At 38.6% G+C, this 14,252-nt stretch overlaps 1 protein-coding gene across 2 annotated transcripts in view; it reads left to right on the top strand.

Moving 5' to 3' along the window:
• The window catches only part of PDZRN4 (PDZ domain containing ring finger 4), a gene marked incomplete at both ends in the record, with an annotated part of 240,128 nt that overhangs the window by 122,839 nt on the left and 103,037 nt on the right, over positions 1 to 14,252 (top strand). Inside the window, one exon of one of the 2 annotated variants that reach the window (XM_079540362.1) lies at positions 12,095 to 12,163. The exons of the other annotated variant lie outside the window; for it this stretch is intronic. Within the exon in view, the coding sequence (XP_079396488.1) occupies positions 12,095 to 12,163 (69 nt within the window). Of the gene's footprint in view, positions 1 to 12,094; positions 12,164 to 14,252 lie in introns of those variants that run through there. 2 annotated transcript variants of the gene reach the window in all.

Genomic DNA, 14,252 nt, shown 5'->3' with positions numbered 1-14,252 from the left:
GTGCAAAAACAGTGAAGTTTAGAGTAATGAATGGATGAGTGGGAAAACAAATACTGAGTTATGGTGGGGCACAGAATTTAACTGGGGCATAGGAAACAGTAAAATAAGGAGCAACATGTGCAAAAGTGAAATTTCACTGTACAGTAAAGGAAGGAGAGGAGAAAATGAGATAAACTGCATAGATTTGTCTTGCCAGTGGGAAGTTACTGCCAATTTTATTTTGTGTTCTACATGGCTTATTGCAAGCATCACCTGCAAAGAGACTTTCTTTTTTGTTTAAAATTGGGTTTAATGTCACACTGATTTTGTTTCTTTTCAAAGCATAGAAAAAGATCTTGATTTTGTTATTGTTGTTATTCCAAACAATTTCTGAAATCCCTTAGATTCTATTCTCTCCTGTGCTATTGCTCTGCAGTCACCCTGTTTGGTGCTGGGTAGCTCCCTCAGCTTTAAGTTTCTTGCTGATTTGCACAATTGAACTACATTTTGGCAATTACTTGTAGTATTTAAGTATTGTGCTCATTTTTTGTATTATTCATATATTTGTACATTGGTGATAAAGTTACCTGACTTTATAAAATAATTTGATACCTCTGTATGAAAAGTTCTGTATGAAACTTGACTTCTGTTGGCATGTAAATATTTTACTGACATGTAGAAGATTTTTTTGACAGAAGCTAAGATTTAATAGTTACAACCAATGTGTTTTACTTGTTCTCTCTTCTGCTTGTGCCTAAGATAATTAAAAATATCTCAAATAGAAATAAGTCTTTATTCAAATTATTCTCCTCTATCAATAGTATAGACAGAGATTTATGAAATTGCTGAGGATTTTTAGGACCTTTTCTTGTTGCCCTTGTTTTATCACTTAACTTTCTATTATGATAGCATGTGTTTGAAAAAGCACCTAAATGATTAATTTTATCAGTTGACTTGTGACCTTTTGGTTAACTACAACAGCAAGTAGAAAGATGGCAAAAGCACCTTCTAGACATACAGACAACTGATCATTTTGCATGGTGGATATGATGTGGGCATAGCTGGGTCTGAGCCTTATTGGATAGTGACGAACACATATGTTTCATAACTTAAAAGGAAGAAGATGCCCTATAACCAGAGAAATTAACAACTAAATGAGAGTTTGTGATCAGCTGGCATCCACTTTTCCTTTGGGCTCAACTAGAACATAGTTATGTTTGGATTTTGCTAAGAAAGCCAGGAGAAACTAATTTAATTTGAATTTCTGACAGGGCTCCAGGAGAAGTAATCCACAAAGTTGTCAGGATTACTGTATGAAACTCATGTTATTCTTTTATAGCAAACGTGAGTCCATTGTGATTTGGGTTCTGAACGTCTTACGTCAGGAACGTACAATCACCTTTTAGTCTCTCTGGAGCTTTAGTTTTTGTGCAGGAGAACTCTTGACTGCATGCTTATGACTTGTTGAGGAAAATAACAACAAGTCATTTGTTGTAATGACAAATTACAAATTTTAGTAAATTCTAAATTTACTAAATTCTTATTAGTGTTTGCTCTGTTGCTTTGAATGCCTCATTATGTTTCCTGCTTCAGCTGTTTCAAACACCATCTTGGATGTGAAGTATGCTGAAAATTGAGCTTTCTCACAATTTTTATTCAAACAGAAAGTGTGAATATATATATATATATATGAAGAAGAAACTCTGTTCTTACATGTTAACTTAGTTCTGAGGAATGAATAGCATCCAAACATTCGGGTAGATAAAGTAACTGAAGTTGTATTTCACATTTCTAACTTGAGACAGGAGTTTCTTGCTTTCCCTGAGCTGACAATGTTGTTGCTCAGCACATGATAAATTACATTTTCTAATTTATTTGACCATCACTATTTGAATCCCTAAAGCATTAGTGTAAATCACTAAAAGCATATACTGAAGGGAGAGAGAACAACTTTACAGCTTCTGGCTATAGTCACTCCAGTGACACTTTGAGGTCATTGAGGTACTAGCTTCTGAAGAACACTACAGAAATATGTCTGTTATATGCAGGTAGTGTTTAACCACAGAAAATTTGTTATCTTTTGCTAGTAGTCAATCACTCCCTTAGAAACTTGTAGTTCAGTAGCTGGGGAAGGAAAAGCATTGTTTTCCATAGCAACCTTACCATCCCGATACAGTATGTCTGTCAGTTTTGCAAGGGCTAATTTATCATGTAAAGTATATGCTGTGCATGTCACATTTTACTGTCTGTTCATTTGTTTTGATAATCAAGATCTTGACAGATTTGTCCCACACGGTAGGATTTATAGTAAGGATTTTCTTGTCACTGAATTAGGTTGACGCATATAATCCTAGTGTCCTACACAAGAACTCAACAGAAATGAAAGAGATTCAGCCTAGAACTGAAGGTCTTGCAGAAAAATCAGTCCATTATTCTGCTTGATTTTTATTTTATTATTTATTTATTTATTTATCTATGATTTGCATTATATCTCTACAAGACCAATGACAGAAACAAGTCTTGACTTCGAGAGCTTAAATAGTTCCTCTTCTATTGCAATGTCTTTCTGATTTTATTTTTTTTTGGGGGGGGGGGGGGGGAGGAGGGTTACTTTTTTTTTTTTTTTTTTGTCTGTTTCTTGAGTTGTATTTCTGTAAAAATGAAATATAAGGGAGTTTTGGAAATGTGCAGCTTTTCCCTCCAGTACATACTCTCATGCATGCCTCCTGTAGTCTGAAGCCTGATAAGCAAATTCATTTTTCACAGATGTCATTTTCTTTCCTGTGGTAAATGAGAGAATCTTGCTCTCCCTTTTACAAACGAAGAGTTGAAAATGTGGGGGCTGAGTTCTCACAAACTAGTAGGAATATGATCAGATTTAGTCACAGGAGAAGCCAACCTGTCCTGAAGCACACTGTATTCCTTTTGAACGTAAATGATTTGGTACTACTAAAATTGTCTTTGAAGTACGTAAGATTAGGTCTATCTATTCTTATATTACAGCGGAGTGCTTTGTCGGACTGGGCAAAGTCGATGGGTAGTTTCAGGGGCACAGGGAAGGTGTCAGTGTGACAGCATCTTTAAACTCTTGCAAATGTAATTACAACATCTGGCTTGCTAGAGCAGTTGATAAATGTTGTGCAAGTGGCCTGGAGCTTTTTGAGATGGAGATCTCCAAAGAATGTCTCCAAAAACATTCAACCTCCTTCGGTAGTGTACAAGGATAACAAAGGCACATGCTGTTGTATTGGACAAAGCATGTTGACATTTCTAATAAGCAGAAAAATTGAATTAAATATAGGGATGCTTCCTTTTTCCCAACTCTAGGACTGGAGAGAATACAAATGGAAAACTAACAGAGCAGAAATTTTTTTAGCAGATTTTTGTGTAATTTCTCACCATATTTCTCTATACCATGCTTTATCTTTATTTGTGGCTGATACTGACAATCAAAATACACTCACGGTTTGAGAGTGCATTTCAACAGGAGCATATTTTGAAATCTAAAATGTAAAAACTTCAGGGAGATAGTTTTCACACTGTGAAAACTTAATTGGAAAGGGTTTTCATCCCCAATGAATTGCACTTGTGTTGCTACTTTTACATCCACTAATAATTGATGGTGAAGAAAGACACTGAGGGGTCCATCTTCAGCATACATTAGGATTTTTTAACTACTTCAGTCTTGGTAAAGTGAATGAGACCCTAAAATTTCTGCCACCCATCTCAAGTTTTCTTTTAAGCGATTTTGTCACTTCTGTTGTTGTGCTTCTGATAGCTGTCATACCAAGTATCAGTTAAACTGTTCACTTTAATTGCACCATTCGACTGTAGTATGACTGAATGCTTTTCCTGTACAGAACTTGGGCTACTTTCCTCCAGCAGATTTAGTCTTTAGGAAACTGTATTCAGAAAGATTCACCTGTCCAGAGGATTGGGACCAACCAGCAGCACCAGAGTGCTGCAGTAAGGCAGAAGGAGAGCGGCAGCAGAGATGTGGGTGTCACCACTGCTGGGCAGCAAGGCAAGTGCCTGTCCCCTAAAACTACCAACCTGTGACAAATGTCCCTCTGAAGCTGAAAAGCTCCTTGGTTTGTCTCTTTGTTCTGTGAGGAAACAGCAGATTTCAGATTAAGCATCTGAAATTCTCTTCTGAGATAAAGCAGGATTTGCTATGCTAATTTTCGTTCTGCAAGAAAGCACAGCAGGAAAAGGGAAAAAAAAAAAAAAAAAAAAAAAAAAAAGAGGCTTTGTTAATCAGATTTCATTTGTTTCTATCCATGTGGCCTTCAAGAGTTGCTTCACCCTTCTCACATCCCACACCTGAGCATTTCTGCTTTATGAAGGCCTGGGTGAACACAGCAGGCTGTGGGGCTGCCTGGCACGGCAGGGCTCGCTGTGCTGGGAGGTCCTGCTGCCCCCACACTGGTGGAGCAGCTGCCATGGGGAGCCCATGGTGCCAGCATGAGGTCCGGGAGCTTGCCAGGCCCAGGGCAGCGTCCAGCAGCCCCGTGCACCTCCCAGACAGCTGGCGCGGTAACACAACACCAGCAATTTTCAGAGGAAAACACAGCTAATAACATTAGTTTTCTTATAGAGCAGACGGCAAGGTAACTAAAGCCAGGTTGATTGGACTTCGTTGGGATTTTTACCTAATGATGTTCTAGAAAGCAGGTGCGTTGGCAGAGATTTTACGCATTAGAAAGCCCGAACAGGGTATAAAGTAAACCTTCATAGGAGGGAGTGCTGCTTTTAGATCATTAGAAAACCTTCTCTGGCTACAACAGAATTAATGTCGTTTTATGGCAGTCAGTTAATGGCTGTCAACAAACAGAGCTGATTTCTGTTCAAATTGTAATTTAAAATCAAACTAGCCAGCTGTCAGACACTGGAGCACTATGAATGATTCCTCCTGTAGCACTGCACAGTTCAGCTCCTGCATCCATCATTCTATCAGGTGTGCCAGATTTGAGAGGCACATATATGACCTGATACTAATTATAGTGTAATGAGATCACAAAAAACAACCATCTCCCCTCTGCCCTACTATTCCTTTGGAGACTTTACTTAAGAAATTACTTATTTCCATGTTGATTTTTTTTTTTTTTTTTTTTTTTTAACAACCGTACACATTTTTTTCCAATAGCAACATGAACTTCTGACAATACTATTACAACACCTTTATGTTTTGGCAGAGTGGAAAGAAGTTGATTTTATGGCCTGATTCAGTACAGCTCTCTTTTTGCACTTTAATACTATGACAAAAAAAGTAATGAAGAACTTGCCCAATCTTGCTTTTTAAGGCAGTTGGTGGTTTACACTGGACAAGAACAAATGATCTATTATATTGAATTTATCACTTGATCAGCCTTCCAGATTTTTACTTGAATGAGCTTTGCCAGTAAACAGTGAAGTGTCTATATTGGTAAATATATCCTTACAATGATACTGCATTATATGACAGGATACTTTTCTCAGAATCTTGACCTCACTTTGGAAATACTTGGATGCAACAGAACTACTGTATAGATTCATCCAACTAAAGGCACTTAAGCCAGAAGGCAACCAGAAAAGCAAGCAGTCCTATCTACCTCTACGTCATGTATTTTAGCCACCCTGAATTGAAAACATCATTCTGGTCTATCTGTTGTTTATCTTTTTTCATCCCTCACATTGCTCATCGTCATTTCAGCAGGAGACTTTCTCAGATCAAAAGTCATTTTTTTCTTTCGTACTTTTATACTGATTTGCACACCATGCATACTACTTAAAACTTTTAATTAGTTAAACACACAAGACATCATAATTACATTTGACTGCTGGAGACTGCAGGGGTGGCCTCAGAAGAAGAACTTAAGATGGGTGTAACATCACTATATAGTCCATTCTTTGAAAAGCTCTCAAAAGTCTTAAGAAGGTTCATTGAGTTAATACTCCTACAAGACAGGTGTTACTTTTTTAGTAAGTAAGAATATAAAAATAAAAAGCACTTCTAATGATGCAGGTACCAGAGGACAGAGAACAGGCAGGGATTCTGTGTTGCTGCTCCCATCCTGTGAACCAGTTCCTGCTGCTTCAGTATTTGATTTAGTGTTTTGTATTGTGGGCTCAGTTTTCCATCGATGCGTTTCAGGCTCTGTGCCTGAAATTGGCTTGTAGTGTCTCAGATCTATAGACAGAGTTTCTTACAGATGCAAAAGAGCTCAGGTTTAATCTTAAGATGTGAGGAAAAAAATTAATAACAAATTCTGTGGTTTGTTTGTTGGTTTCTTTTTTTGTTTTTGTGTTGTTTTTTTTTTTTAATATGTGACTTGAAAAGCCTTGAAACCAGCAGGGGTAGTGATGAAACATAGTTTTATATGCATTTCTAAAGTTCAGAGTCATTCTGCAACCATTAGTAAGGACTTGTAATGCAGTTAGATTATATGAAGTTTTACCAGCTAACATTGGCTAAGGAACTTTGGGTTTAGTACATATTCTACTTTGTTGTGCAAGAACTGGTAAATTTTCAGCTTTAGAATTGAATTAGTAAAGATATCATATTGCCAGTATTAGATTTCAGAGGCCAACAATAAACACACAGACAGGAGGAAGCATGGAGAGCTCTCTCACTGCTGTCTCATAGCTCCCAGGAGTCAGTGAATTACAGACTTCTTAAGCAGGCAGATGACTGCTGACAGTTCTTTGTCATAAAGTTGTCTCATACCTTTCTGAACCTTTTTCAGCTTTTTTCTTCCAATGGATTTTGTAATGAGTTCCACAGTTACTGTAATGAGTAATGAGTTACTTGGAAAAAAAATGCAAACTTCCTTCTATTGCTTTAAATCTGATTATTTCTCTGTGTAATGTGCGAAGGAATGGCTTCTATATCAGAATTAGAGGGAAAAATAAAGATTAAGACAGGAAAGGTGGAGAAAGTGAATTGTTTTCCATCTGTGTTTCTCGTCTATTCTCCATAGCATTTCCATTTCCATGGAATGATTTACAGATGGAAAACTGATGGCTGTGTTCAGGTGTAGGCATTGCTTGCTTTTGTGCAGTTTCACAATGACAGTTTTTGCTCTGTTGTCATTCGTTTCCTAAAAATCCTCACATTCTGCTTGACCTGTTCCTGTGGTTGAACACTGAACTTGTATTTCAAGGAAAGTATCCACAACTCCAGGTCTATTTTCTGAGTATAATTAATGACTTTAGAAGCCACAGCTCTGGATGTTTTAACAGCGTTCCCTACATGCTTTATTTAATTGACATGGGATTTTATATTCCATCCAGGCTGGATGTGGCTCTGGCAGCCTGATTGAGTGGTTTGCGTCCTTGCAAATAGCAGGGATTTTGAAACTAGGTGATCATTGTGGTCCTTTTCAACCCAGGCCATTCGATGATTCTATGATTCTATGTTTTTTTCTGTAATCAAAAGTTTTTATGCAACTCTATTGAGCTGTTTTAGTTTTGGATATCTTGAAAAAAACATTGTCTTTTTCTTTAAATCATTTGAAGCTTATTTACGAGTAATTCCGTCAAGTAACTTCAGAGCATTGAAACTCATGAATACAGTGAAAGCTACAACCAGTCCAGTTTCATGCGATATCATGATGGGGAGGGAGGGCAGGCAAAGGGAAGGAGGGAAAGTAAAAGTGGGCCATATGGTTTCCTTCTAAGTAATTGATGAGGAAGAGAAAGTCCAGTTTCTTACAGAATTTAAGAAAATCCCTAGTTTCGAGAAGACTCCTAGAGTTTAACTGACCATTTAACTGACACTGCTTGTTTGGTACAAAAGCAACATAATTTGCTATCATGTAACACCTCTATATTTGATTATGGGAGTGGTTTAAGAAAAGATAGGGAAGCCGATCTGAGTGAAAGCCTCAGAGAATAGTATCATAGACAAACCTTTGAGAAGAGAAATAAGGCATCTGAGCTGTCAGAAGTTTGGTTAGTAGGCCTGGTAATAGCATGGTACTTTTCCCCAAAGAAAGCTTACAAGCCTGTTTAAACAAGGATGGTAAATAAAGTGTTGAGGGGTTTTAGTTTGTTCATTATTTGCTTTATTTTTTCTGTGGAGAGCAAAAAGGATGAGTAACTCCGATGTTGAAAGGTATCCTGGCAGAGAAGGTTCTTCATGTGCTTGCTTTCCTTTTTTCTTTCTTTTTTTTTTTTTTAACACATATTTACAGTATGAACTGGTAATCCCACTGTTTCATAGTAGAGTTCATAAATGTCAATTAAACCATGGATGGAAAAAGTCCCAATAAACAGGACTTCTGCCATATGATTGGTGATCCCTATCTTCCAAGAGGCATCTAAGCCTGATCGTAGGATCACTTATGGACCACATTTGATGTGCAGACAAAATGACCTGCATAATTTGCAGATATATAATTCTCCTGGAAAAAACAGAACATGGGGATTCTATGTCCTACATTCCATTCTCCAAGGAAGTCCCTTTTTTCTTTATTATTTTTCTTCTACAGCTTTGCAGCCCTAATACTATAAATTGCATTGTTGTCTATTCTGTTAGCTGAATTCCCAGGGATTCTTCAAAATTTATGGAGTATGCATAGGGCTTGGTAAATTCAGGGGAGACCATGTGTTTAGAGAAGGGTAAACAAAACTTGGAATTCTTCATTTGGCTCACTGGGCTTCACCACTGAATTTGGACCAACAATTTCATGATCTTCTCTCAAACTGAATATTATCATTCATGTAATGTCTTTTAGCTGTGTGATAAAGAAGATGAAAGAGCGAGTGACCTTTAATTTGTGGTGTCATCGCCTTAAATTTTTCTCACTTGGAATGATAAACTTTCAAGCATGACTGCTTATAGTTAGATGCTTCTGTATTCCAATGAGGAAACTACATACCAAGTGTATAAGTCATCTCCTTGATACTTAAAAATCTCCTTGATACTTAAAATGAATTAGGGGACCTAAACAAGGGCACCTTGTTTAAAAATGTTAACAGAAATTTTGCTGTAACTCTTCTGAAATTGAACTCCATCACTTTGCATTACTGCATTCCTGGTTTGACTGTAAATTATGATTTTAGTCTTTAAGGTAACATTAAATTGTAGGTGATGAACATGGAGAACTCCACAATCAAGAAAAGTATTGAATTATTCAAATATCTTTGAATTACATGTAGAATAAGAATTACTTGATTAAGGCTTAGTACCTCCTTGGTCCATTTAGCTACAAATTTGATGTGGGAGGGGAATTAAGAGGAGGTGGAAAAGGAAGGAAGAGAGGAAGGAAGGAGATTGATTTCTTTCCCTACGTAAAATTCAGCTGGACAAAATCACATAATACATTTCAATTTAGTCATTAGTTAATTGAGTTTTGCCTTGAATTTCATTTTGTGATGCATGAAGTTTGGTATTTTGACCACATGTAAAATCAAAGCAGCATATTTTAGATGGAGCTCAAGAACCTGGAAATATGTATTTCCTCAAGTAAATCTATTCAGCCCTGCAGACTGTGCCCATAAGTGGCAGTAGAAGCAGGAGACAGAACCCTTTTTATTCTACGTATGGGCAAAGGGCAGGCACTTGATAAATGAATGCAGAAGAGCCTATGTCGGCTTCAGAGAAGGAAACAAAGAAGCAGAGGAAGAGCAATGAAAAAAGAAACTGTCAAGGGAAACTGATGAAAGATTAACTGTAGTTTTCCACTGCTTATTTCATGTTTGTTGTTTCTTTTGTTTGTTTCTTGTGCACGTAAAACCAGATTCATGTAGTAATATATCTTCTTTTTTCTTTTTTCTTTTTTTTTTTTTTAAGAATTAATTGTAAAGGGCTAGCAAAAATATACCGGGGTGAATCATGGCTCCTTTTATGAGTCTAGTTTAGCTTTCAGACTGTGAATGTGTCATAGGAAGTTGTGTCAGTGGAAGGAGAGAACACTTTCATCGAAAGATGGCATGGCTGTCCTTGCACGACTGTTGTCTGGTTCCTTGATCTGACTTTCTTAAGTTCAAAATTTGCACATCTGAGAATCCTTCTGCACCTCGCAATATATAAACCTTCAAAGATTGTGTTAATGTTTGCTTCACGGTTTTAAACCTCTCAGCATAAGCAGCATTTCACTGCAGCGTGGAGGAGAACACAGGCTGATTCTTTCAAACAATGATGAACCTGCCCCCATGTTTTGGCTTGGGATCCCTTGGACTTAAAGAGAGATCTGAATTGAACTTGTCTACTTGTGTTTTATCACCAAATACAATAAATCTTAATGTTGTATTTCTGATATACAAGCTGATGTAAGAAGAACTTGCTCTGTTAATCATCACTATTTGATTCCACCTGACTCTGCCCATTTATTAAAGGAGACTAAATTTAATTAATTAAAATTTAGTTCCAAGCTATCTGTAATTTACATAGAGGTTCTATCAAGCTTTACTTATGTATAGAGTTCACAGCAATGGTCCAGTCTTTCCTGTAGGTTTCTCTGTTTGGCTTTCATCCTGGCTGTTAGGTAAAATGAAGGCCCGGAAAATAGGATTATTGCGTCCCAAGGGGCAGGACTGATAAGCAGTGCATGATTGTTGATCTTCTTGCTACTCAGTGGTGGTGGTGTTTGAGGTGCTCCTCGATGCAAAGCCAATTTGTTAACAATTAGTGCTCATTAGAATCATTTCCTGTTATCGATTTTAAATGTTTGACAAAGCACTTTTAGGAAACTGCACCAAAAAAAAACCCACACCATAGCTGCACATCAGTGCTTAGTAATTGCAACTCTTTAGGGCCCAGTGTCAATCTCAACTAACCGGTCTCATTGGTTTCCAAGTAATTATTTTTGCTTTGGATCCCACCTGCTATCGCCTCCAGATTAAAGATGCTTTGTAACGAGGGCATAGTTCTCAATTAGCAGAGTTGCTGATAAAGGAGAGAAGAAACAAAAGAAAGTTTTCATGTTCCATCTCTGATTGTGGTTCTTATTACCTTGTGGAACTGTTCTAACGGATTACACAATATACAGCATAGGAATTAATGTCAACTTGGAATTAAGTGGTGATTTCCATCGATCCTAGCATTTAACATGTAGGTTTAATTTTAAATGCATCCTCGCCTTTTACACACACTGAGAACCGTGGAGGCATTAAAATCTAATTTACAAATGGTAAAATTAGATATAATGGCATGTTGTAATAGAAGCTTTGATATCCAGGAGTCCAAGAGGGTATAACTGTTGAACTGGGGCTATAATTACCACTAATCTGTTTTACATGCCAAAAGTGACTTGTAAGCAAGATTATTTAATAAGCAGTACAGCGTGTGCATATATGTAAAATGCCTGCAATTCCACATATACTGAGTTTTTATGACAAGTTGTTGCAGACTTGTGCTTCATATGAGTACACTGGAATTTTGGCTAAATTTGCCTGTGTCATAGTTGATGCTAGCAGTGAAAGCATCTGGGTTAATTTTCTCTCCTTTTTTGCTTTTAATTTTTTAGCAACATCAGCCCAGGTTTTATAAGCACTCCCTTAAAATGCTTACAGATCTCGTAAATGTATTAGATGATCCCTGTTGCACAAGGTGGAGACCTAACATAAGACTTGGCTTGTGCCTTTCCTGTCCCCATTCATGAATTAGTCTCACAATTACTATAAAAATTAAGGCAAACATGGGTGAAATGCATGAGCCCCGGTCCCTCTAACCTTAATAAACAGAGATGGTATTGACACAAGTGAATTTTGTTTAACCACAGTACATTTGCTTCTTAATTAGTGAATATTCATCTGTCATCAGCAGCAGCTATGACACCCCTCCCCGCTAACACGTTCTGTCATAAATAATCAATGAGAGGCTATTAATATTCATGAGTGAGAATCTGTGTAGTCATGTGCACTGATGCAGAGACAGGGGGAGTGTTGCCATGAACTGAGTCGAAACTCTGTGTGTATACGTGAGTGTAAGATAGTTAGGGAAAGGGAAGAAGAGCATGCTGCTACACAGTGCCCTGCCTGGTGCTTCCCGCGCACACTGGTGTGTCTGCGTTTCTGGGCTGGAGTGACTGATGAAAAACAGTAGTCAAGTCTGGAGGGTGATTCCCTGTCAGTGCATTTGCCTTCCAGTGCTGGGGAAATTAGAGGCTTTGCTCCTGTGTTTCGTATTAGAATGGGCTGCAATCTGTGCACTTTTCAGAAGAGAGAGGAACACTACAAACTGCTCTATGAAGTTTCACAGGTGAGTGCAGAGGATATTTCCAGCATCTCCAGACTAAAAATGTGTGTGCTTTGCAGACAGTAAGTAGAGATGCTTTTGTTTTCTTTTGCTTTTATTTTTTCCTTTTGCAAATTTGCTAAGTTATACTGGGGGGGGGGGGGGGGGGGGGGGAAGGGAAGGAGGGGAGCGAGTGGTAATTATTGGTATTTTGGGTGTCTGTTGTTTTCTGTTCGTTTGCCACTCCCCCTTCAGATGACTTCCTGTGGGATTCTTTTAACATTTTTGTGCATCTTCTGCCAAGATATCAGTCATATAGCAGCAGTCTCACTGAACCATGTCGGTGGTGTTTTGACAGAGCCCTTGGCTTTGCTAATAAGACTCATTTCAGTAAAGTTGCACTGCTGTGTCTGATAACATTGGGTCTGTGGTATCAGGTATTTCTAAGTTAAGGAACAAAGTTTCTATGGCGTGTCTGTGCTGGCTGAGATGTGTATTAAATTTGCAAATTAATTAGAATGGAAATTATTCCAGAATATGCTTGTTACTTTTAACCAGGTACCAAGCACAACAGGGTCTCCATGGGTGAGGTGTGCTTCTTGTTCGTCCCTTGCGTGTGTTATTCCTGCTTACTACTAGACAAAGATCCTAATCCCATCCCATTATTTCGGCGTCTCATTCAGCAGCAGGAGAATAGTATGGTAGCAGCATGAGCAGCAGCGTATCGCTGTGCTGCTAACGTGTTCCCAGCTCCTACGGAATAAGACGAGAAAAGACGAAAGAAGCACTTACCATAATAGCCCACAATTTTGCTCGGATCCCATTGAATCAGCATTTGATTTGCGGCTTTTTGTTTGTTTTTCCCTCGGCACAGCGGAACCTCACAGACTGAAGTTTAGTGCCTTTCAGCATCTGCTCGCTCCCCCTCCGTAATTTGTCCTCGCTTTGACACACTGCCGTTGACGGAGGCTGAGCGCAGCAGTTTGGGGCTGCGCTGCTGCTGACAGGCAGCACGGAGGAGAAAACAGCTCGCAGCGTTGGTGGTCTATTGGCACAGCAGCGGCTAAGTGCCCATTGCCGACTGGTTCCCTGCGAGTTCCTCCTGACGTGATTCATTTCGCAGTGGGCTAATTACAAAGTGGATTCTCTACACATGAAGCAGCCTCCTCAGTTGCAGTGTTAATGCACATTTTCATGGTAATGTGATCAGAGCCTCATTAGCCAGTTTCCAAAATGATCCTCTGCATTAATTAAATACAAAAATGACTCTTTTTATCACCATAGAGAGGAAGAAGAAGATTAACATTGTTAATTACTACTGGGGGCAATACCTCTGCATCATTTTTTACCAATGAACTGTCAAGCATATTCAATCCTAAAAGAATGTCTGCTTGCAGGTAACTGCCCGCTACTCTGGCACATGAAGACAGTCTCTAGGTGGAACACTTCCCTTTAGTTCAATAGTTGCTCATAATCCAACCATCATCTTTTCTTATAGCAGTAGCAGAGGGAAAAGCACAGCAGCACGTTTCCATCTCCTCCCTTTCCCCCTCCCAGCTCTGAACTGCCAAACTGGTCTGAAAGTGCAAAATGGAGAGAGTGGAGTAGGTCGGTGCCTGCTTTTTCATGCCAGAGAATAAGACATTTGGGTTGCACTCTGAAGGGGATTAGACAATCTTAGAATGGCTGCATGTGTTTAGAGAGAAAAGAAGCTGATTCTGGTTCACAGAATGCATTTGCGAAACATTCCTTGCATTAATGTTGCACAGCAATAAATGCTACTGTAATGATTAGCAAACTAAAAGAGTGGGGGCAAGATGCTAGGACATTCTTCCCCTTATTTATCCTCTGTGCTGTTGAGTTGGAGTGTTTGTGGATACAAACAGCCAAGGTGCAGAATGAACTAATGCTTTTACTTTCTACTCTGGTGCTTCCAGATAAAGGGTAACCCCTGAGGAGAACCTGAGTGAGGTTCCTTAGGGAGTTAAATGCAGCAAGCCTGGTGCTGCATCTTGTGCTGTTAGGGAAATGTCACTGATAAGGTGCAGAAGGAGAGCTGAGAAATGACTTAGTATGCTCGCTGCCAGATCCTGTGTTCATCTGTAAACCCCTT

This window comes from Tetrao urogallus (assembly GCF_951394365.1).
Source record: "Tetrao urogallus genome assembly, chromosome: 1".
NCBI lineage: Eukaryota > Metazoa > Chordata > Aves > Galliformes > Phasianidae > Tetrao > Tetrao urogallus.
Note: the sequence above shows the minus strand (reverse complement) of the source record. Positions and strands in the feature narration are given on the sequence as shown.